The following is a 24,934-nucleotide window of genomic DNA, read 5'->3' on the forward strand; positions in this document are numbered from 1 at the left end:
ATGTTTTAAAACCCACTCATTCGCAGGGCACCATTGCCTCATGCCTATAAACCTAGCTACTCAGGAAGGAGGCTGAGATCTGAGGATCACAGTTCAAAGCCCACCCAAGCAGGAAAGTCAATGAGACTCTTATCTCTAATCAATCACAGAAAAAGCCAGAAGTGGAGCTGGGACTCAGGAAATAGAGTGCTGGCCTTGAGCAAAAGGAGCCCAGGGACAGTTCCTGGGCCCAGAGTTCAAGCCCCAGGATGGGCAAAAGCCAAACCAAACCAAACCTCACAGTCCAGCTCTCCTGGGAGTAGAGGAGCCTAGAATCAGTGTCTCCATGAAAATTAGGGAGTCCTCATTTCTGAACTCTGGGGCAGGTGAACTCAGGCCTAGGTGAAGGGGATAAAGTGGGGGAGAGAAAGCAAGAGAGGCAGCAGGGCTTTGAGGGAGACCCAGGTTGAGTGGATACTGTGATGGTGGACTGGGGTATGGAGAGGACTCGAGTAGAAGGGCAGCTGGAAACCAGCTGTCTAGGGATTCTTCAGGTTCTTGAAGGCCAGAGGAAGAGGAGGTGGGCAGGCGGCTAGCTCTCCGAAACCGGGGAAGAAAATAACCAGTGTGTGTGGGGGGGGGGGGACTGCTTTGTAGCCATTCACTGAGCGCTGGGCCAGCTGGGTTATGTATTTATCCTCTGTTTCATCCTCAGATGAAAATACCACCCTGCAGATAAAGGTTATGATTATCCCTGTTTTCGGGCAGATGAAATCAGGGCTCAGAGGCCTTCTCAAAGTCACCAGCTGGTAAGTGACAGAGCTGCAACCTGAATGTCCTAACATGAACCCGGAGCCTGCTAGCTCCCCACAGACAATGAGGTCTCCACAGGGACATCTCAGAACCCCAGCAGCAGCTGCGAGGTCTCTTCTGGGCCCTGGAGGAAGAGTGAACGGTGAATGTGGAGACCAAGGACTACATGCAACCGGCCACTTTTCTAAGCACCTACTATGTGCCGGTGCCAGACCCTCAGATTTCGGAGTATAAAGCATTTGTGTCCTGATGCACTGTGGTATATAAGTGATGGAGAGGAGTACCTTTAAAAAAAATGTTTCATTGTGCTAAAAAAAAAAACAAGTGATCAATCTGGAAAAGGTTGACTTTCAGCTTGATAACAGCCTGGACTTCATTGTTACAATGTAACTATCAGCCAAATGCTGGTGGCTTCTCTCTGTAATCCTTGCTACTCAGGAGACTGAGATCTGAGGATTGTGGGTCAGAGCCAACCAGGGTGGTCAATGAGACATTTATCTCCAATTAACCACCAAAAAGCCAAAATGTGGGTCAAGTGGTAAAGTTCTAGCCTTAAACACAAAAAAAGTGCAGCGACAGCATCCAGGCCTTGGGTTCAAGCTCCGGTATCTGAACACAAAAACTGAAAATGCAGGGGTTGGGGGTCTGGGAATATGGCTTAGTGGCAAGAGTGCTTGCCTGGTATACATGAAGCCCTGGGTTCGATTCCCCAGCACCACATATACAGAAAACGGCCAGAGGTGGCACTGTGTCTCAAGTGGCAGAGTGCTAGCCTTGAGCAAAAAGAAGCCAGGGACAGTGCTCAGGCCCTGAGTTCAAGGCCCAGGACTGGCCAAAACAAAACAAAACAAAATCCAGGGGTTGGGAATGTGGCCTAGTGGTAGAGTGCTTGCCTAGCATACATGAAGCCCTGGGTTTGATTCCTCAGCACCACATACACAGAAAAAGCTGAAGTGGTACTGTGGCTCAAGTGGTAGAGTGCTAGCCTTGAGCAAAGAGAAGCCAGGGACAGTGCTGAGGCCCTGAGTTCAAGCCCCAGGACTGGCAAAAAAAGAGTCTCACGGACTTTCTCCCCCCCACCACCGCCAACCTCCCTCTGACTGGCTTTGAACTGTGATCCTCAGATTTCAGCCACTTGAGTAGTTAGGTGTGAGCCACCCGTGCCTGGCTTGAATCGAAGTTTTTTTAATGGTAAGTATTAATCAGGTTTGTAAGCAGTTCATTTAGGTGGATCACATTTAAAAAAAAATTTTATGCATGCTGTTTGACCACACAGATGAATCAGCTGTTGAAGATCATGAAGACTCAGATGAAATGATGTTATCTCTGAGATCTGCTTCAGAATAATCCACATGTGTCAGGAGGATGAGAGACATGCCATACAAGGTAGGATGTGAATTAGAGCCAAACAGCAGGACCACCGAGGGCCATCATACCACCTCACTACTGTTGCATATATTAAATTTCTTTTCATATTAAAAAATAAATTGTCAGACATAAGTGGTTCACACCTGCAATCCTAGCTAGTCAGTGCTAAGAAGATCTGAAGGATGTCTGCAGAAAAGTCTATGAGACTCTACCTCCAAATTTTAGCAAAAGGCTGGGCTGGAGTCATGGTTCAACTGGTAGAGTGCCAGCTGTGAACCAGCCACCAAGGGCAGGTCCAAATGAAAGCCTCAGTCTCAAAATAACAACAACAATAATAATAGGGTTCTCTTTAGGTTAGAAAACCATGAGTAGTTTCCCCTGAGTATGTTTCTAGACTGAATGCTTTTACTTGTTTGTTGAATGATTGCCTAATCTGAGCTGAGGCAGGAGTGTGTCTCAGACAGAAGAGGATTCGCAGGGGGACCACAGCGTGGAGAGCCTTAGAGAGCAGGGAGGGGGCAGAAGCCAAGTGGGAACACTCAGCTGTGCAGAAGCGGGGAACAGCTGCAGGGCAGGGCCGGCCAGGCAACCCGGCTTCCCTGGCTCAGGGCTTGGGGCAGCAGCTGTTGGGATCAGAGGGTAAAAGGGTGGTCTGAGAAGGCATGATGGTGGGAAAGAGAAGCCCATGGCAGGTAAGGGCTTCTGAGTATTGTAATGGTCTTTCTGGCTTTTGTCTGGGCAGTGACACCTAGCACTGGCTTTATTTAGCCTGGGTCAGGTTTTCTGATGAACTCGGCAGAGGCCTGTTCTGAACCGGGCATGACTGATCGGATGAGCTGTCAGGATGTGTGCATAATAGAGGAGAGAGGTGGAGAGGGTAGTCGGGAGGGTAGGAAAGCAGTGAAGACTAAAGCCAGGTTAGATCGAATAAGAGGAATATCCCCACTTCACCCTCTTACTCCAATCTGCATTTATTTTGGTGGGGGGGGGTTAGTTGTGGGGCTTGAACCACTTGGAGCCACAGCTCCACTTTTGGTTTTCTGGTGGTTAATTGGAAAATTAAAAAAAAAGAGTCTCACAACGGTTTCCTGCCCTGGTTGGCTATGAGCCAGGATCCACAGATCTCAGCCTCCCGTGCAGCTAAGATTACAGGTGTGAACCACCAGCCCTGGCTTCCTCTGTTTATTAAGATGGCCACAACTCCCTGCCATTCCTTGATTCCGAGAAGCCTCAACCACAAGGCCTCGGCACGCTCTCATCCCTGCGGCTAGAGTCCTCCTCCCGCTTGTCTTCAGCTCGTGTGTGCTCATGCTTCAGACCTCAGCACGGGCACACTCCCTTCTCTACGGCCTCCTGCTCCTCTGAGGTCAAACACCCGGCCCGTGTAAGACAGTTGCCATCTTGCACTTATGTGTGTGGTTGTTTGATCAGGACTGCCTCTCCCTCAACACACCGCGGACTCCTGGAGTGCAGGAGTGACTGTTTCGGCAATCACACCCAGGGCCCAGGGCCAGGTCCCCAGAAGGTGCTTACTAAGTGCTGACCGAATGATGGAGAGAATCAGAAGTTGCTGGGTTAGACTCTACCAGTTGAATCAGAAATACATGGCTTATTCTCTCAGTGCCGTAGCTAAGATCTTGAGTTTTCTCCATCTCTTTCAGGGCCTCTGGGGGGAAAATCACCCCTGAGTTATGTCTTACATAGGGTGGGGGAGGGGGAGGTGATTGCCTCCAGGTGTGCCAGTGACCCAGAGATACTGGCTGGAGACTGGGGGGTGGGGGGATCTATATGGAGCTCCCTCTAGGGTGGACCACAGTGGGTAGCTTCCAGGCCCCCAAGCCTCTCTGTGATGAGAAGGAACGTGCAGTAGGGGTACATCTCCCTCCCCCATCTGGAGGGGGGGGCCATGAAAGGCAACTGGGGGGGGGCTTTCAGGTTCACAAGTGACGTCTGGGCTGGGCTGGGCTGGGGGGCTTCTTAGAGCTGGCAGCTCAAACATCACCTTCTCTGAGAAGCCTTGCTCCACGCCCCTCCCCATTAAACTCAACCTCTTCTTCCTAGAACTTTCTATGGTTTGTAACTAGACTTTTTTTTTTTCCAGTCCTGGGGCTTGAACTCAGGGCCTGAGCACTGTCCCTGGCTTCTTTTTGCTCAAGGCTAGCACTCTACCACTTGAGCCACAGCGCCACTTCTGGCCGTTTTCTATCTATGTGGTGCTGGGGAATCGAAGCCAGGGCTTCATGTATACAAGTCAAGCACTCTCGCCACTAGGCCATATCCCCAGCCCCGACTTTTTTTCTTAATTGTGATTTGTTGCCAACTTTTTTTCTCCTTTGCTATGAACTTGGGGATTGGATTTGCTGGTCCAGTCCTATAGTCCGGGGTTACAAGAAGACTTGAATAGTTTCACTGTTCAGTGAAGGACTTAATGGGTGACTTATAAGGAGGCCCCAGAAGGGAGAGAAACAGCTGGGGTCAAAGGAGGGGCAAGAGCATCCCAGGCCTCTCTCTGGTTTGCAGCTCCGAGGGGCCTTCTAGAAAGTTCTTTGCATTCCGGATGCCAGTGACAGGACTCTGCATGCCCAGGAGCTGAGTCTGCTCTGTACACCAGAGCCTTCTAGGTTCAACCCAAGGAGGGCATGGTTGGTAGGGCAACAGGGAAGAAAAACCCAATCTCAGTATCTGGGCAAACAATCGCCGCAGCAGCAGCAGCGCCTAAGCTGGGCTCCTTTCCCTGGGCTCCGCCTGGGGCTCCTGGCGGCTACCAGGGAGGCCTGGCCTGGAGCCCACCTCACTCCCCGCAGACCAACTGAAGGCCTTTCTGCAGCCCCCCCCCCCCCCCGCAGGGGGTTCCTGTCTCAGCAGGAACTCATGGGGGATTGAAATGAGCAGCTGGGGCGGTCTGGGGGGAGGGGGAGTAGGGGGGGAAGCAATGATCAAAGGCTCTGTGTGTGAGGGGTGCAAGTGGGGGGCTGTGTGTGCTGGCTTGCCCAGAGTACAGAGAGAGAGAGAGAGAGAGAGAGAGAGAGAGAGAGAGAGAGAGAGAGAGAGAGCACGAGCGAGCTTAATACAGAAGACAGAGCTTAGGAGAAGAAAGCAGAAACCAAGGCCGAGGTGGCTGGAGACAGAGGAACGCATGAGCTGAGAAATTATGGGAGACAGAGAGACAAAGATAAAAGGTCAAAGACACGGAAAGGGAGGCGGAGGAAGAGCCACATTTATTTACTCCTTCCACATTCATTGAGCACTGGCGCCCGGGCACTGTTGGTGTAAGGAGACACACACGGTAGGGGAGACAGAACCTGAGCAGGAGGGGCTGACAGGGGAGAAGCAGAAAGCACAGACAGAGAGAGAGACGCGCAGGCTTAGCTTTCCCCACAGCCCCACCTCCCCACCTCCCCGGGAGGTTCTTGGGGGGGCCCTGATGACTGACGGCCTCCCCTCGGCTCCTCCTCTGGCCTCCCTGCCTCTGACGGAGCCCCAGGTCAGGAGGGAGCCTGGCTCAATAGAAGGAGAGGATTTAGGCAGTTGATAGATACAGAACACCTCCCCCTCCTCTCCAGAGCAAATCCCCGGGGCCCTCGGGAGATTGGAAAATGTCCCTGGGGTGGGGGGAATGCGTGAATTCCGCTCCCTAAACCATCAGGGTAGATGTCGGCTCCTGCTGGGGTCTGTCACCCAGCCCCCAATCCACCAGCATCTCCCTGAAATCTGAAACCAAGGGAAAGAAGGCATTTGTAGCAAATGCTCGGCCCTTCCCCCTTCTCCTCCTCCCACGTCACCACCGAGAATGCCGCAGAGAAGAGGGTGGGCTGCAGATCAGTCACCTACCCGCTGGTGCCGGGTCTCTGGGCCTGGGAGAAACGCCAGTCCGTGTTGGGCGGGGCTTGCTGTGGAGAAAACAGAGGGGAAAGGGTTGAGTACCCCCACACGCAGTCCGATGGTCATGCCCCCCCTCCCCCCCCCCCCCCCCCCCCCGGCACCAGGGATGGGCTGGGAGAAGGAGGGGGGAGGGCAAGGTGAGGAAATGTGGTAAGATGGAGGAGGGTAAACACATCTCCAAAGATGGGGGTGGGGGCAGGCAGGCAGGAACATGGCCACAGGTCTCCAGGTCTGAGGTGCTAGAGACAACAGAATAACACTTCATCGGATCACAGCAAGCAAGCCCAGATTGCTTCGCCCCTTTGGAGGGCAATGGGAGGCAAATACGATCAAACTGCAGTAGATACATGTATAAAAATGTCATAATGACACCCATTATTTTGTACAATTAATACGCACTAATTAAAAGGCGAACAGAAAGAAGAAAAACAACTCCAAACTGCTGAGCCAAAATGCAAGAACTGAACAGTGTCTTCTTGTGGCGGGGGGGGGGGGGGGGGGGGGAGAGGGATGGGATGGGGAGGGCGGGGGGGAGGGTATAGAAGGCCCTCAGAAGTGACAGAGAAGGCTTTTCCACAGAATTCCACCAGCCCTGGAACCAAGTTATTCAGCTCCTCAGCTGGAAACAAAGCCTCCTCTGCAGCAAAATGGCTGCTGCTCTGGGGTAACCCTTTTCCTGCCAAGTTGTGCAGTGACACATTCAGAGGGACACCCCCTCCGGGCCTTGGCTCCCAAGCATCTTTTCCCACAGCTAAATACATTATTAATTTAGGAGTCATGCCAGACTGGGCCTTTGCAGGGCATCCAAGCCCCCGGCCGCCCCTCACCCTCAGAACTCCGTGCCACACAATGGCCTGTGACCAAGGAGAAGAACAAGGCCGCTCTGTGTGGGACGGAGAAAATGGCTGGGAGGGAGCCCAGAGGCATCGAGATCCCACCACCTCTACGCAGAGCCAACTCTGTCTTCAGGGCCCCCGAGGGGCTAATCTGTAGCCAATTCCTCACCTGGCCGCACGTGCCAGGGCCCCTCGTTCTAGGAGGTGTGTGATCCCGCCACGCACTGGCACAAGTGCACCTAGAGCCAAGTCCTCCTGGGTTCTGGGGCTTGCTGGTAATTAGTTCCCACACTCATTTCCCGGGAGTGAAGTATGAGCATGTCAGATCACACTGGGGAGAAGAAAATCCCAACACTGCCAGTAAGTCACACTATGGCTTACAGGTGACAGTGCTATAAGCAAAAGCCAGACGCTTAACTGTCCAGAGACACCAGAGCTACACCTGTTTACATGGAGGACCACACAGGAATGCACAGCCTATAACTCCTGTATTGTGTGTGTGTGTGTGTGTGTGTGTATGTGTGTGTGCGCGCGCGCACACGCCAATCCTGGAACTTAAACTCAAGGCCTGGGTGCTGTCTCTAGCTTTTTTGCTCAAGGCTAGCTTTCTACCATTTGACCCATACGTCCACTCCCAGATTTTTGCTTGTTAATTGAAGATATGAGCTCATGGACTTTCCTTCCCAGGCTGACTTCAGACCATGGTCCTCAGATTTCAGCCTCCTGCATAGCTAGGATTACAGCTGTTAGCCATGGGAGCTGGCCACTGTATTTTTTTTTTTTTTTTTGGTGCCAGTCCTGGGGCTTGAACTCAGGGCCTGAGCACTGTCCCTGGCTTCTTTCTGCTCAAGGCTAGCACTCTACCACTTGAGCCATAGCCCCACTTCTGGCCTTTTCTATTTATGTGGTGCTGAGGAATCGAACCCAGGGCTTCATGCGTGCTAGGCAAGCACTCTACCGTTAAGCCACATTCGCAGACCCTGGCCACTGTATTCTTCAACACAGCAAAATCCACTGAAGATCATGATGGCAGGAGAGGGAGGTAGGCAAAACCCACGGGTTCAGGTTTGTCCACTGAAGGCTGAGGAGGGGCTCTCAAGACCTTCTTCCACATTTAGGCTCCCAATGGGAAAAGGATGCCACCTTTTCCCTACCGGCAGATGCCTACCATCTCTTTCCTCTTCACCCAGCATTACAAACGCCAGGCCATTCACAACACACGCTTGAGTTCAACACACCTGGATTATTTACTCTCACTTACTCTGAACTGAATCCTAAATGGCTTGACCTCCATGAAAACTAACTTACAAGCTTGCAAGTGGTGGGAAGAACAAACTAACATCCTGATCCCTCAGAGAGGTGGCTGGTGGTAAACTTCACCCAATCAGCTATCAGAAGACTCTGGAGATGTGTCGAAATACAGCCCTAAGCCTGGCACAGCCGGTGCAGGAAAGTTCAATTAACCACCGAAAAGGCAGAAGTGGAGCTGCAGACCAAGTGGCAGAGCCCCCTCTTCTCATCCAAGCTTGAGAAAAAAAAAAGAAAAAATCTAAGGAACAGCACCCAGTCCCCGAGGTCAAGCCCCAGTGCAGACGGGCACGCACACACACACAAGAAACAATCCCAGAGAGCAGGGCCCAGCTGGGCGACAGACACATTTGGAATAAAAGCTGCTGAGGTTGTGGACACTTGCACCCTTATGGAGTGTAGGAGGGTATCTTTGGCCACTAGCAGTGGCTGATGGATATTCATCTGCCAGAAGAAGAAGAAAGGAGTTTCACCAAGAGTCTCTGAAAAGCCCTGAGCTGACATGGCTGGGCACATGGTGGTCACGATGGAGCCCAAACCCTTTTTTAGTGGTCTAGAGCCTGGGAAGGAAGGGGCCGCTGGTGGTTCCCGGCCTGCCAATCCGACGGAAGCCTGTCCACCCACCCGGCCCGAGCCCTGGCTCTCCTGGGCCTGTCCTGGCTCTGCCTGCGGGAGTCTGAGGCTTGTGGGAGGAAGGCCATGCCTTTTGCATAGAATGTCAGGCCGGGCAGGGTCGGGGAGTCCTGCTGGCCCTGGCCTAGCGTGCCCCGTGAGCTCCAGCCCCAGGGGCCGGCGCGGGCCTCGGGGGTCGTGATGAGGCTCTGCACCCAGGGCAGGTGTGGGCAGGGTGGGGAGAGGCTCTGAGTCCTGGATCTGGGCAGTGGAGACGGCGGTGTGTGTGGGGACACTCCCCACGGTGAGAGGGAGGCCACCAGTGCCCGCCCGGGGTGGGGCTGGGGTGTGGTCCGCAGGGGCAGTTAGGTGGGGCAGGTAGCTGGGGAGGCTTGGAAAGCCATGGGGCCCCCCCGGAGCCGATGCTTGGGAGGGTCTGTGCCAGCTTCCAGCCGGGACCCCAACCCCCATTAAAGAAAAAAAATCGCTAGACAGTCACCCAAAGCCGGGAGGAGAGTTCCAGACCTTTCTGATGGTGGGGGAGGGGGTGCAGATGCTCCCCACCGCGCCTACGATCAGCACCCAGCACGTCCCGGGTGCTCCGGGACCCTGCTCACCTCCCCCCACCACTCCGATTCCCCCGCAGTCCGTGCAGCGCCGCAGGGGCGGACGCGCGAGTCCGAGGTCGTGGACGGCCGGTGGCGCGGGCCCCGCCAAGCCCCTCACCTGGCTCCGCTCCCGCAGGGTGCTAGCGCGGGAACGGAAGGTGTCGGGCTCCAGCGCCAGGGCGGGGGGCTGCTGGGCGCCCAGGGGCCTGAGGAAAGTGAAGTCGCTGCCGTCCGAGGCCGGCGAGAAGCACGTCCGGTAGCAGCGGCTCTGCGCGTCCGTGGGCCGCAGGGTCACCTCCATGTACTGGAGCGTGCCGTCGGCGCTCACCTGCAGGTTGGGGCTGGACTGCTCGTAGCACCCCGGGGAGGAGGAGGGCGAGCCCCCCGGCCCGCAGCACGGGCCCCCGCCCCCGGCCCCGGCCGCCTGGCCCCCCAGGCACTTGGCCGACAGGAAGGTGAAGGTGACCAGGGACAGCAGGCTGACGGCCGCCAGCGCCACGATGAGGTAGAGGGTGAGGTCGGAGCGCTCGGGGGGGCGGGCCGGGAGGTCGCCGGCCGGGGGCGCCTCCTCCGCGTCCTCGGCGTCCAGCACCAGCAGCACGGTGGCTGTGGCGGACAGCGGGGGCTCCCCGTGGTCCCGCACCAGGACCACCACCTGCTGGGCGGCGGGGTCCTCGTCCCGCGGGGCCCGGGCCGTGCGCACCTCCCCGGTGTGGGCCGACACCGCGAACAGCCCCGGGGCCGTGGACTGCGGCAGCAGGGAGTAGGACAGCCACGCGTTGCGGCCCGCGTCCGCGTCCACGGCCGTCACCTTGGTGACCCAGGCGCCGGCGGGGGCCGAGCGAGGGAGGCGCCGCGGGGCCGGGCGCTCCGGGCCGGGCCGAGGGTGCAGCACGGCCGGGGCGTTGTCGTTCTGGTCGAGGACGAACACGTGGAGGGAGGCGTTGGCGTGCAGCGGGGGAGAGCCCGAGTCTCGGACCCCCACCACGATCTGCAGCGTCTGCAGCAGCTCGTAGTCGAAGGTGCGCTGGGCAAAGACCCGGCCGTCCTCGGGGTTGACGTACACGAAGGAGGAGGCCGGGGCCCCGTGCACCTGACTCCCCACGATGGAGTAGGCCAGGCGGGCGTTGTCCCCGGCGTCTGGGTCCGAGGCGGCCACCGTGCACAGGAGGGAGCCGGGAGGGCGGTTTTCTGGGACGTAGGCGGTGTAGAGCTGCTGGAGGAAGCGGGGCGCGTTGTCGTTCACGTCGGAGACGTTGAGCCGGATGGTGAGGGCGGTGTGCAGGGGGGGCGAGCCGGCGTCGCTGGCCAGCAGCTCGATGGTGTACTGGGGCGCGGCCTCCCGGTCCAGGGGCTGGCTGGTGAGCAGCGAGTAGTGGTTCCCGGAAGGCTTGATGTGGAACGGCAGGTCTGGAGCGATTCCCAGGCTCACTTCGCCGTTTCCGCCGGAGTCTCGGTCCCGCACATTGAACAGCCCCACGACGGTCCCCGCCGGGGTGTCCTCCGGGACAGGGTTGACCAGAGACGCCAGGAGCACCTCGGGGGCGTTGTCGTTGGCGTCCCCTACGTCCACCTGAATCACACAGTGGCCCTCCATGGCTGGCTGGCCCTGGTCCCGGGCCCTCGCATGGATTTCATAGAAATTGGACTCCTCAAAGTCTACTGGACCCAACACGCGGATGGCCCCGCTGCTGGGGTCCAGGCCAAAGAGACTGCGCACCGCCTCGGAGGTGTGGTCTCCAAAAGAATAGTCTAGCTGGCCATTGGTGCCCTCGTCCGGGTCGGTGGCATTGAGGCGGAGCAGCAAGGTGCCCACAGGCGCGTTCTCGGGGAGCCCCACACGCAGCACGGAGGCCTGGAAGGCCGGGGCGTTGTCGTTGACGTCCAGCACGGTGACAGAGAGAAGGCTGGTCCCTGAGCGGGCCGGGGTCCCTCCGTCCACGGCGGTGAGCACCAGCTCGTGCCTGGCCTGGGCTTCCCGGTCTAACTGCTGCTCCAGCACCAGCTCGGGGAACAGCTTCCCGTCCTTCAGGGTCTTCACGTGCAGCGAGAAGTGGCTGCTGGGGCTGAGCGTGTAAAAGCTCAGGGCATTGGTGCCCACGTCCGGGTCCTGGGCGCTGTCCAGGGGAAAGCGGGCCCCCGGGGCGGCGGACTCGGAGATGCGCAGCTCTCTCTCCGGGGTGGCGAAGCTCGGGGGGTTGTCGTTGAGATCCAGGATCTCCACCTCCACGCGGGTGAGCTCCAGGGGGTGTTCCGCCACCACCTGCACGGGCAGCAGGCAGCCGGCGCTGGCGCCACACAGGCGCTCGCGGTCAATCTTCTGATTCACTGCCAAAGCACCGTTCGTCAAGCTCAGGGAAAAATAGCGCCCATTCTCCTCAGGGCCCAGCCGCAGGCGGCGGTGCGCCAGATCCGGCGCCCTCAAGCCCAGATCCTGAGCCACGTTCCCCACCAGCGTCCCCGGCTCTGACTCCTCCACCACGGAATAACGAAGCTGCCCCGACGCCCATCCCCAACAGCACAAGGACAACATGCACAGCACTTGCCATTTCCCAGCGGGCTGTGGGGGTGACTCGGGCCCCATGGCCCGGAAGTCCCTTCCTGGAGGGGAAACGGGGCTGTCCTAGCTCCAAGGTAGACCCAGCTCTTGGGAGGCAGAAGCTGAAATCTCTTATGGCTCCTTCTAGCCTCTCAAACTGCTCAGAGCTTTGCCTGCCTGCAGCAGTTCTTAGTCACCGAATGGCGGGGGTGGGTGGGGGGAAGGCGAGTTAAATAGGAGCGGAGCCGGGGAGCTGGGGGAGGAGAGGCGGGCAGGAAGAGCAGATCTCCCACCTCGGCTCCCAGTTTGATTGGCCCAAAAGTCTGTCTGCTCTCAACCAATTATGAAGTCTCCTCGGTCCTGGAAACCTTGGGAACAGGCGCGGAAACTGTGTGTCACAGAAGCCTCCTACCTCCCCGCTCACTTCGTGCTACAAGTGGATTCAGCCCCCTTGGCAGCAAAGTTTCACAGCTCAGATGGTGCTCAACAGGGAAGACAAAGTGGCGCAAAACTCCTCAGTGTCCTGTCCCAGCAACTTCCTGCACGCCTTCGGGAGCTTCCACTACTTTGCTTGAACCAACCAAATTCTGTCCTTCGAGGAGAAACAAAACCCACGTGTTTCCCTCCCCGTCCCTCATCCCCAACGTGAACTTTGCAGCCCTGTGAAGCCTTGCCCTGACGCTCCCACGGCGCTGGGGAGCCCCCTCGGCACCGGCGCAGGGTGAGGAGACTTAGTTTTCCCCAGGGCAGGGACTCAGCGTGTGGAGTGAGCATCACAGCTTGGGGGGAAAGGGAACATTTCTGGGGCTAGTCTAGGTGACCCAGGAGAGTGGCTTCTTGCCTTTATGGTTTCACCAAACTCGAGGCTCTATTTAGAGACTCCCTGAGTGTCTGTCTATGACTTCCTGTAAGCCAAATTTTCTGACTTTGATTTCACTTGCCACTTTCCCCTCCCCCCCAAAGAGGTCAGGAAAAATAGCCTGCTTCCAAGTCTACTAAATCTAGTTCAAATCCCTGCAGGGGCCTCGATCAAGAGTCCTCAAGATAAGGACTAAGAGATTTTTCACCACCGCGTTGCTTTGTACCTTTCTGCTTCCTCTGCTATGCTCCAAGTACAGTTCCTTTCCCTGTGGGCCAGGGAGTATTAGATAGCATGGAACAAAGATTCCAGTCCTCCTCCAATCTCTCTGGGAAATGGTTGCACAGAGTTAAGGTTCTCCAGAACCCAACTCCCTTTTGGAAAGAAGAGCAGAAGCAGCCCTGGGCTGGGCCCGTCACCCCCATGCACCCCACCCTTGTGTACCACAGCCTTCTCTGTGCCACAGGGCACCAGCACGCTTCCACAACAGCCTGGTGGGTTTTTTTGTTTATCAACAATTGCTTTCATGCCTTACTGCTAGACACAGGCATAACGCCACCCCCCCCCCCCTCCTCCCAACGCTGTAACAGTTCTGCTTAGGTCACCAAACACTTACAAATCACGGCAGCTACCGCATAATGATTCAAATAGCAACGACTCACAGAAGTGGTGCCACCGCCCTGTGGTCTCACAGGGAGGCCACTAGTCTCTGGGATGTGGCCCAGCCACATGCCTGGGTCAGAACAACCCTCCAGCACTGACTGAGCCCCCAGGGTCTCACCTCTAGCCCATAGAGAAGATCGGAGGGCGGACAGCTTGGGCGCACAGGTTCCCCTGCCATGGGCGCACTGGGTGACTTCACCATCATGAAGCTGTCACTCCGAGTGGGTGCAGAAGCCAGGGGTGTACAGCCGTGGGAGTGGCCTCCCACGTCCACAAACTTGATAGGATCGTCGGACCCTAGCTGGATTCGGAGAATCCCATTGGAAGGAGGAAGCCCCTCCCTCCTCCGCGGTCTGGTGAGGCAGGCGCAGGGGCCGGCGGGGAAGCACGGGAGCCCGCAGGCGGCCCCGCGCAGACACTTGGACAGTAGCACCACAAATGAGCCAAAGGAGACAAAGCAAATTGCCACCAGGGACACAGCTAGGTAGAGGGTCAGCCGGGACTCTCCTTCCCTGGGAGCGGAAGATTCTCGAAGATCTGGGACAATCGGGTGGGTGTCTTCCTCTAAGGACACTAGGAGAGTGACGGAGGTAGACAGGGGCGGGCTGCCGCTGTCTTTCACCACAATGACCAGTTTCTGCGGTGGGAGGTCAGCTGGGATGGGGACGGCGGTCCGCACCTCCCCGGCGTATCGGGACACCGCGAACAGGCTGGGGTCGGGGGCCTCCAGGAGCTGGTAGGAGACCCAGGCGTTGTAACCCGAGTCCAGGTCCACGGCGGTCACCTTGGTGACTAGGTGGCCGGCACCCACGGACGGGGGCAGTGCTTGGGGACACAAGGAGCCCGGCCTGGCCCTGGGGCGGAGCACGGCGGGGGCGTTGTCATTGAGGTCCAGCACAAACAGCCGGACGGTCACCGTGCTGCTGAGGGGTGGGTTGCCCCGGTCCCGGGCCTGAACCTCAAACTGCAGTGTCTGTGTTTGCTCGTAGTCAAATGACCGGGTGGCGTGGACGGCTCCCGTCTGGGGGTTCAGAGAGATGAAAGAAGAGGCGGACACGTCGCGATTTCTAGGCTCTAGGAGAGAGTAGGAAATGAGCGCGTTCAGGCCCGAGTCCGGGTCGGAGGCCGCCAGGGAGCAGAGCAGGTCCCCGGGGCGGTTGTTCTCGGGGACGAACACCTCGTGCGACCTCTGGAAGAAGGAGGGCGGGTTGTCGTTCACGTCGGAGATGTTGAGGAAGATGGTCCTATGGGTGCTCAGGGGCGGGCTCCCCGCGTCGGAGGCGGTGACCATGATGTCATAGCTGGCTCTGGCCTCCCGGTCCAGGGGCCCCGCGGTGACCAGGGAGAACTGGTTCCGGAAGGCCGACTTGAGGGCGAAGGGCAGGGGGTCGGGGATGCGCAGGCTCACGTCCCCATTGGCCCCGGAGTCGGGGTCCTGCACGCTGATGAGCGCCACCACGGTGCCGGGGTCCGCGCTCTCGGGCAGCGTCCCCAGCTCCGAGGTGACGGTGATGTGGGGGGCGTTGTCGTTCACGTCCAGCAGGTCCACCCTCAGGCTGCAGTGCTGCTCCATGGCCGGCGAGCCCCCGTCCCGCGCCCGCACGTCGAACTCGTAGTAACTCTCGCTCTCGAAGTCCAGGGGCCCCTGCAGGGTGAGCTTCCCGGTGGTGGGGTGCAGGCTGAAGAGGCTCCTCACGCGCTCGGGGGTGTGCCCGCTGAAGGAGAAGGTGACGTTGCCGCTGGGGCCCAGGTCCGGGTCCGAGGCGTTGAGCTGGATGAGCACCATGCCCGCCGGCGCGCTCTCGGGCACGCTGATCCGGTAGCCGGGCTGCTGGAAGGCCGGGGCGTTGTCGTTCACGTCCAGCACCGACACCCGGAGCTCGGCGGTGCCCGACCGCGGCGGGTTGCCCCCGTCCACGGCCGTCAGCACCAGGCGGTAGTCCGACTGCTTCTCCCGGTCCAGCGGCTTCTCCAGCAGCAGCTCGGGGACCAGGCTGCCGTCGCTGCGCTTCTTCACGTCCAGCGCGAAGTGCTCGTTGGAGCTCAGGCGGTAGCTGCTGATGGAGTTGCTCCCCACGTCCGCGTCCTGGGCCTTCTCCAGCGGGAAGCGCTGCCCGGGGGGCGCCGCCTCCCCGATCTCCAGGTCCAGCTGCTGCCGCGGGAAGCGGGGGGCGTGATCGTTGACGTCCACGATCTCCACCTCGGCGCGGTACATCTCCAGCGGGCCCTCGGTGACGAACTCCAGGGGCACGATGCAGCTGGCGCTGAGCCCGCACAGCGCCTCGCGGTCGATGGGGCTCCGGATGAGCAGCGCCCCGCTGTCCAGGTCCACGCGGAAGTGCCGCTGGTTCACCTCCCCGGCCACCTGCAGCCGGCGCGCCGCCAGGCTCTCCGCGTCCAGCAGGAAGTCCTGGGCCACGTTCCCCACGAAGGTCCCCTCCTGCGACTCCTCCGGGACCGGGTAGCGGATCTGCCCGCCCACGTCACCCAGGTGGCCCAGGAGGAACAAAAGGGTCGCCGCCCGGCGCCAGAGCTCCTCGGCCCGGCTCCTCACCTGGCGGGGCATCGCGGCCAGCCGCCACGTCTCCCGCTCGGTGCCCAGAAGCCCAGGCAGCCGGACCCGCCCCGAAACGGCCGCGGCCGCGGCTGGAAGACGGCGCGCTCCCTTCGCCCGCCCGCCCGCCCGCCCGCCCGCCCGCGCCAGCTCCGGCGGGCGCGCGGGGCTGGGCCGGCGCCGCAAGGGTTACGCGCCCGTGCCTCGCTGGTGGCGGGGTAGATTTGTCTGCCTTTCACCCTCCGATTGGCAGACGGCAGCTCCCGGGCTCAACCAATAGGCTGAGCGGAGAACGTCCCCGGAGCGGCGGGGTTAATGCGTCGCAGCATTGGGAAGGGAAAAAAAAAATTAAAAAAATAAATAAAAAAAACACACCACCCAAAATATAATAAAATAAGAGGAACCCAAACCCATCTCCCCCACCTTCTTCCCCATCGACTGCCATTTCTTCCCACGGATCACTACCTCTGCGAGAAGAGGCAGACAATAGGTGTGAATACAATATATCATTTTTCTTCCAAATTAAAAAAAAAACAACAACCACACCAACTCACCCCGCCCCTTCCAGTGGGGAAAAACAGCCACTACCTGAGCCCTGGCAACCTGCAGCCCAGCGCTGCGCCCGTGGCCATTGGAGCCCCGGCCACTTGGTTCACGCCCTTGTGACACTCTAAATGGGGGGCCTTCCCCCTCCGACTGATGGCATTAGAGCAACGGCTAATTAGAAACACCGCCCGGCGCGCCCCACGGCCTCTCTGCAGATGATTTCTTCGCCCAAAAGGCTCACACGCGTTAATGTAGCCAATTAAATCTATGCCGCACATGTTTTGATTGTAACAGGAGGCGCAGCCCGGAAACCAAACGTCTCTTATTCAGGCATTTGCTAAGGGAAACGTTACATTACCATTCATTGATTTCAAGGGCAGTGTGGAAGCAGGGTGCTAGAAGCCAGGAGAGGGAGATGTTCCAAACAACAACAACAACAACAAAACACTATGCATGTGTGGCTGGAAGGTGCTGAGGACCAGAGATCGCTTTACCTGGCCACAAGCTAACGTTCGCCAATTGAACAGCTTTCTGGAGAGCCCGGGATCAAATACCCAAGGCGTGGTGTCAACAAATCCTCTTTATTGGACACTAAGGTATTCTAGATGTGTCCTTAATTGCCGACTGAGACCATTTAAAAAGAATCTGCTTTTCACTTAGCCCCAGGGGACCTTTAGTAACTGGAAACCAGATCTCGCCCCACCCCCACTCTTATCCAGACCTCCTAGCAGCCTGGATACTACACCTCGCGCTGCTGGCGCAGAAACCCAGCACGTTTTACTCGGTAGAAACCGGAAAGCGGTAATCTGAATGTCAAACACCGTAGAGCACTGGGAAAGAGGAAAATCCAGGCTGACCTGAGCGTGAGATATGTTAATTTATTCAAATTCAAACCTAGGCTTCCACAGCTTGCCAAAACCAGGAGCAAAAACTGGTGTTTTTATCCCTCCCCCACCCCCCAGCTTCCCCACCCCCCACCCCCTCCCCAAACCTTCGCTCTTCAGGAATATCTTTCTGTCAGTGGTGAAGCCAGCTATCAACAAACATTACAGTTTCAAGGGAGAGAGCTGGCGTTCTGAGTTCTTATACAAAACAAAATACTGCCCCCATAAACAACAAACCCCAGTACACCCCCTCCCCCATGAGAGAGGTGCAAATCAGATTGACCTAACAAAGTGCTTATGACAGAATTCACTATCTCGGTGAAGGGTGCCATTACTTACTTGGCTACCTTAGCCAGAGTGGGGGAGGGGCAGATGTCCACTCAAGGGTGGACTCTTCCTGTTCCTTGCTTCCTATATCATGTCAATCAACAAGTCCTAATGATTTTATTGTAATCATTTTCCTCCATCTACATTGACCCTGCTGGTTCAAACATGGATCAATTCTCTCAAATACTGCAACAGCCCCCTGACAGGTCTCTGTCTCCAACCCCAACTGTCTCCAATCCATTTCACTTTTGGCTTCCAGAATAATCTCTAGAACAAACAAGAAAAGCCATGCCTACTAGCTTCACTTCATTAGAGGTGAAGACCTGCAAAGATAACACTTTAAGCTTCAGCAGTAATGAGATACCTTTATCTCTCTGCCTGACATTTCCTGCAAAAGCCACTCCCTGACCCCCTTTCCATAAGCTGCTACTCAACCTTCAGCTCTAGCTCAAGCATCACACCTCCTCTAGGAAGTCCTCCTGACTGCCCCAAGATGACCGGGGTGTTTTCTACTCATTGCTGCTGATAGAATGCAGGTCCTCATTATTTTACCTTTCTGCACATGTCTTCTATGAACTAATACGAGCAGGACAGTGTCTTTTCACGTTTTACAATGTGTCCAGCACACAGGGATGGGATGTTAATAATGATGCATGAATGTTGATATTATCATTTATCACCTCAACAAATACTTACTAAATATTTGCAAAGTAGGTATTTATTTTCTGGTGAGAAACCTGGAATTCAAAGACATTAAGAAACTTGTGGGCTGGGGATATGGCCTAGTGGCAAGAGTGCCTGCCTCGGATACACGAGGCCCTAGGTTCGATTCCCCAGCACCACATACACAGAAAACGGCCAGAAGCGGCGCTGTGGCTCAAGTGGCAGAGTGCTAGCCTTGAGCGGGAAGAAGCCAGGGACAGTGCTCAGGCCCTGAGTTCAAGCCCCAGGACTGGCAAAAAGGGAGGGGGGGTGAAGGAAGAGAGAGAGAGAGAAAGAGAGAGACATAGAGAGACTTGTCTAAAGTTAAACAAGTAGAACATGCAGTATTTGCTTGCAAATTCATACTACAACAGTCTGCTTTACTAGAATTGAAGCATTATAGTTTTCATCCTACATGTCCTTGATTTTTTTGTGTGTTAAGAAAGTGGTTAACTCGTACCTAGATTTAAAAAACAGCTTTATTGAGATTTAATTGATGTACCATACAGTTCTACCTAACTGTATGATCACATGGTTTTTAGTTGTATATTCACCTATACTGAGCTGATATACTCATCAGTTACCGATGATTTTAATAAACCTAATTATAGAATATGTTTCTTATATCCTGACAAACCCAGTTCTAGATTTTTAAAGAACAGTTAGCCAAGTGCTAGTGGTTTAGGAAGATTTTCTGTTTTGGTGACTGAAATACCACCTTATGTCTTTCTTGGTATAATTTCCTAAAGCTAGCTATTCTCTGTCATACTTTAAAATTGGGGAAATTATAGTAGAGTGTTTTAAAGTTGGGTCTTGTCCAATAAAGCTGGCTCCCAGTTCTGTAAACATCAGAATGACCTTTGCTTCAGAAATATGCTAAATGGTGGACTTGGGAAGACAGTGGTTTTCAAATTCTTCTGTACCTTAGGATCAACTAGGGATCTTTAAAAGGCACTGGTGCCTGTCCCATCCCCCAGAAGTTGTGCTTAAGTTGCTCTTGAGTGCTGTCTGAGCTTCAGGTTTGTACCATAGCAACCAAGTTCCACAACATGGCTCCAGGGGAAACAGCAGTTTCCAGAATGACCACAAGAGCAATTCTTTCTATCTGGCTTGCATCCTTCCTTAGCTCTTCTTCCCTGTGAACCTCTACTTTGTTACCTTCGGCTGCCTTCATATCCAAGGTGTGTTCAAGATATCGGGCAAAGAACTAATAATAATAGTAATAAATATTTAATAGTTATGATATGCCAGACACTGTGCTCAATATCTTGCATAGGGTATGTATGCAATGCAGTAGTTCTATAAAAACGCATGATATTCTCTTTGCCTATGAGAAAGTGCCTTACAAAGGAGATAGAGAAAAGTGCTCAACGACTCCAAACTGCCAAATCAAACATTCCATAGCAATAACTCACCTAGCAACAACATAACAGTTTTCGCCACAATTGAGAGTATGTGTAGGTTTCTCTCCAAAGTACAGGCCTTGTCAAGGTATTCTGAATGAATGATACTTTACTTTCTAAGGAAATGAATGCATCTACTTTATGTCTCAATAACACTAGAGGTCCACTTATACTCTTTTGGGCTGTCTAGATTTATTTACTTATTTTTGTATCATCCTGGGGCTTGAACTCAGGACCTGAGCAGAGTCCCTGAGCTCAAGGCTAGTGCTCTGCAACTTGAGCCACAGCTCCACTTTTGACTTTTTTTTTGGTAGTTATTGAAGATAAGAGGGCTGGGAATATGGCTTAGTGGTAAAGTGTTCGCCTCGTATACATGAAGCCCTGGGTTCGATTCCTCAGTACCACATATATATATATAAAAAAGCCAGAAGTGGCGCTGTGGCTCAAGTTGGCAGAGTGCTAGCCTTGAGCAAAAAGAAGCCAGGGACAGTGCCCAGGCCCTGAGTTCAAGCCCCAGGACTGGCAAAAAACCAAAACAAAACAGGAGATGAAGAGTACCACAGACTTTCCTGCCCAGGTGGCTACGAACTACAATTCTCAGATCCCAGCTTCCTGAGTTGGGCGCCAGCCATCATCACCTGGCTAGATTTATTATTAAAAGTAAATGTTTTACTTTTATACTTAAAAGTAATTACATGGGGTTTGGGAATCATAGTTGAAATTTTTTCTTCGCTTGTTTCTGTATTTTCCAAATATCTTCTACAACCCTCACCCATTACTGCCATAAAAATATTCAGCAAGTAACATGCCCATTATTTCTCATACTGTGCTTGAAATAAATGTGAAGAATGTCCAGAATTTCATTTTACTCAAAGGAAATTACCAGAGATTAAAGCAGAGGACTTGTGCTGGCAGAGGAGAGTTATTAAAAACAACCAACATTCCTTTTGATAAAGAAAGCAGTAAGTTGGAGGTAGTTTTTAATGTTCCTAGTAGCTGCCATGAGTTAGATGTATGCAATAAGTCATTTTCCAAAGCAAAGGATAGAAAGCTTAACTCCGTGGAGCTCTTGGGTTCAGTTCAAGCTTGCCTTTGGCAAGACTGGTTAGTTGTGATGCAAATACATGTTGATGGTAGGAATTGAGTCCACTGGTGAATTAAGTAACTTCCCCCTCAAATAAGACCTCAAATCTAGCAGGCCAGCCTCCTGTCAAAGGCACCTAGTTGGAGCTAGGAGCTACCTAGATGAAAGCCTAGACGCCCCCAGCCTTGAAGGGCTGGGAACCTTGCAGAAGGCGGCGCGTGAATCAACAGGCATTAGGACTACTCCGCGGCGGCGAGTTGCTGGCTCTTACCTGTCCAGGGGGGGAGCTCTCCTCGCCCAGCACCTGCCTGTAGAAGACGGGATCGCAGCTCCGCAGCGTGTTCTGGCGGCTGGCCAGCGGGCTGGCCGCCCCGGGCTTCTTCAGCAGGGAGAGGCTGCGGCGGGAGTCCGCGGTGAGGTACACCTGCTGGTAAAGGTGCGGCGACAGGAGGCCGCCCCGCACGGCGTCCGCGTGGAAGGAGGGCCCCGGGGTGCGGTACAGGGAGCTCACGGGGCTGCGGTACAGGTCCCTGGACTGCTTCCACTTGTACACTTTGAAGACGATCACCCCCAGCACCGTGACCGTGAACCCCACCGAGACCAGGATGAGCGAGAGGAGGAGATAGAAGGTGAGGTTTTTGTTCTGCTCCCGGGGCGCGGAGCCCGAAGGGAACTCGGCCAGGGCTTCGGGCGAGTCCTCCACGACGGACACGGTGAGGGTGGCCGTGGCGGACAGCGGGGGCGTCCCGTGGTCTGCGATCAGGACGGTGAGGATCTGCCGGGGCGCGTCCGCCTCCTGCACCGGGCGCACGGTGCTGACTTGGCCCGTGTGGAGCCCCACGGCGAAGAGGCTCTGGTTGGGGGCCCCCAGGAGGCTGTAGGAGAGCCACGAGTTGTGCCCCGCGTCCGCGTCCCAGCCCACCACCCTGGAGAGCACGTGGCCCGCGGGCGCGCCCCGGGGCAGCGCCTCCACCGAGCTGTGGCCGGGCCGGGGGTACAGGAGCTGGGGGGCGTTGTCGTTCCGGTCGGTGACGAACACGTTCACGCTGATGTTGGTGGCCAGCACTGGGGTGCCCCCGTCCTGGACGTGGGCTGTCAACCCGAACTCCCGCCGCTCCTCGTAGTCCAGGGGCATCAGGGTGGACAGGACGCCGCTGTCGCGGTCGAGGGCGAAGTAGCGACCCGCCAAGCCGGCGTCGCCTCCCGGCTCCAGGAGGGAGAAGGACAGGCGGGCGTTGTCGGGGGCGTCGGGGTCCCAGACGCTCAGGTTCAGGATGGGGGCCCCGGGGAGGTTGTTTTCCTCCACGTACACGTCGTAGGAGGCCTGGGAGGCCTGCGGAGGGTTGTCGTTGACGTCGGACACTCGGACGAGCACCGTGGCGAGGGCGGAGAGGGCGGGGGAGCCCGCGTCCCGGGCCGTGATGCTGAGGTTGTACTCGGGCACCGTCTCCCGATCCAGCCCGGCGCTGGTTTTCAGGGTGAAGTAGTTCTTGAGGGAGGAGGTGAGGCTGAAGGGCAGCCCCGAGGGGACCTCGCACGTCACCAGCCCGTTCTCGCCCGTGTCCGAGTCGGTGACGCTGAGCAGGGCCACGACGGTGCCCGGCGGGGCGTCCTCGGGGACCGGGCTGTAGACGGAGGCGAGCGCGATCTCGGGGGCGTTGTCGTTCACGTCCAGCACCTCCACCAGCACTTTGCAGTGGGCGCCCTCGGGGCTGGAGCCTTTGTCTTTGGCCTGGATGTAGATCTCGTGGAGCTTGGTGTCCTCGAAGTCCAGCCGGCCCCTGAGGGTCAGCACGCCGGTCACCAGGTCCAAGGCGAAGAGCTCCCGCGCGCCGGCCCGGTTGTGGCTGCCGAACGAGTAGACCACCTCCCCGTTGGGGCCTTCGTCCGGGTCCGTCGCGTGGACCTGCGCCACGCGCGTCCCGCGGGGCGCGTCCTCGGGGACGCGCGCCCGGTACAGGGACTGGTTGAAGGCGGGCGCGTTGTCGTTGGCGTCCAGCACGGCGATGCGGATCGGGAGGACGGCGGAGCGCGCGGGGCTCCCCCCGTCCAGCGCCGTGAGCACCAGGCGGAGCCCCGGCTCCCGCTCGCGGTCCAGGGCGCGCTCCAGCACCAGCTCGGCGTACTTGGTGCCGTCCTCCCGCGTCTGCACCCGCAGCGCGAAGTACTCGTTGGGGCTCAGCTCGTAGGTCTGCAGGGAGTTGCTGCCCACATCGGGGTCGTGCGCGCTCTCGAGCGGGAAGCGCGTCCCCGGCGCCATGGCCTCGCTGATCTCCAATTTCATCTCCCCGGTGGGGAAGGAGGGGTTGTTGTCGTTGATGTCCTGAATCACCACTTCCGCGCTGAACAGCTCCAGCGGGTTCTCCACCAGCAACTCCAGAGTGAGGGTGCAGGAGGGCAGCGTCCCGCACAGCTCCTCCCGGTCCAGGCGGCCGTGCACCACCATCTCCCCGGTCTGCCAGTTCACCTCAAAGAACCTCTGGCTCGCCCCGGACACCACCCGGAGCCCGCGCGCCGTCAGGCTGCCCAGATCCAGGCCCAGGTCCGTGACCAGGTTCCCCACGGCGAACCCCTTCTCCCTCTCCTCCAGGATCTCATAGCGGATGACGGGGGAAGCCTCGTCCAAGGCGGCCAGCAGGAGCAGAACTCCCACCGCTCCCCGGAGGCTCGCGCGTCCGCCGCGGCCGGCCGCCGGGACCATCTCCCTTCCAGGGCGGTGCCGCTCCGCGCGGGGCCCCGACCGTCGCCCCGGCCGGCGCTCGGAGAAACTTTCAGCGGCTGAGCGCTGGGGCGCCGGGCGCCGGGGCGGACGTGGCTCGCGCCGCGCCGCTCATTTGCTCGCCGGCTGGGCCGTCTCTGCCGCCTCGCGGGGCGCCGAAAGGGGACGGGCCGGGGCCCGATCTCCAGCGTCTTCATTGGCCGACAGCGGCACACAGAGTCCCAGCCAATAACTGCACGAAGAATGCGCTAGCGCCGGGCTCCCGGGGCCGGACGCGCGCGCGCCAGCGCCAGCAACTTCACTTTCCGCGCGCGGGCTGCGCTCCAGAGTTTCCGGCCCGAGCGCCCGGCCCCCGCTAGGGGTGAAGCGGGAAGCCGGCCGGGGCCGGGGAAGCCAACCGCGCGGGGCGGGGAAGCCGGGCTGCGGCCCCTCTCCCCGCCGCCCCACGGAGCGCTCCGATCGCCTTCTCCGCCCACAAAGCCAAGGGATCCAACGAGACCCAAACGACGGCGCGGGGTCCGCAGCTAAGCGGCCCGGCCCCGCCGGTACGGAGCAGCCAGGACTTTTTGGGGGTGTTACTAACTTCGGCTTTGCAGGTCGCGATGCAATGGGAGGCTCCGGGACCTCCCCAAACCAGTGCTTATCTGTTCCCAAATGAAGACCGTAGGCTTTGCTGTCGTTTCCTCAGCAGGGCAGATCAATAGGAGCTCCTGTCTGCTGGGTGTGTTTGGCTCTGCCTTAGACGAAACTTTAAAATGAAATTCGTATTGCGTTTCTTTTAAAACTGGATGCTGTTGTTTAGAATCATTTGAGGGAGAGTTGGGAAGCAACATGACATTTCCCTGTGCCATCTTCCCCAAGGAGAACAACTCTCTCCCTTTACTTGATTAATGATTTTTTCAGGTCATCGGAGAAGTTGCATTACTAATAAAGAATGACATACCCAGGGTAGGGGGGCGGGGAGAGGAGACCACACAGGCAAGAGCCAAGCCCCCCCCCCCCCCAGACCTGCATACCACCCAAGACCTTTGTAAAATGATTGAGATAGAATAACAAAGCCCTTATTCATTGAATAAAGAACCTTGGGTTTTCTGTATTTGGGGTTGTAATGACCAAACAAAACAGCAATGTTTAGGAAAAAAACCCCAAACCTTGAAGGATTCCTAGCTTTCTAACCTATTAAATAGATAAGGCAGGTGAATAAGTGCCTAGTGCAGAGTGTCAATTAATCACGTAAACCATCCCATT

General features: G+C 56.9%; 1 protein-coding gene across 17 annotated transcripts in view; it reads right to left on the reverse strand.

Annotated features, from left to right (window-relative positions):
- LOC125339773 (protocadherin gamma-C4) overlaps window positions 1-24,934 on the reverse strand; it is a 365,900-nt gene that overhangs the window by 9,657 nt on the left and 331,309 nt on the right. For 13 of the 17 annotated variants that reach the window (XM_048331032.1, XM_048331024.1, XM_048331023.1 and 10 more), the window contains one exon: window positions 5,992-6,050. In XM_048331032.1, the coding sequence (XP_048186989.1) occupies window positions 5,992-6,050 (59 nt within the window). Of the gene's footprint in view, window positions 1-5,991; window positions 6,052-9,524; window positions 12,569-13,585; window positions 16,079-21,238; window positions 24,010-24,934 lie in introns of those variants that run through there. The other 4 variants (XM_048331018.1, XM_048331017.1, XM_048331016.1 and 1 more) reach the window with 4 other exon arrangements.

The sequence above is a fragment of the Perognathus longimembris genome, chromosome 22 (assembly GCF_023159225.1).
Source record: "Perognathus longimembris pacificus isolate PPM17 chromosome 22, ASM2315922v1, whole genome shotgun sequence".
In the NCBI taxonomy this organism is placed as follows: domain Eukaryota; kingdom Metazoa; phylum Chordata; class Mammalia; order Rodentia; family Heteromyidae; genus Perognathus; species Perognathus longimembris.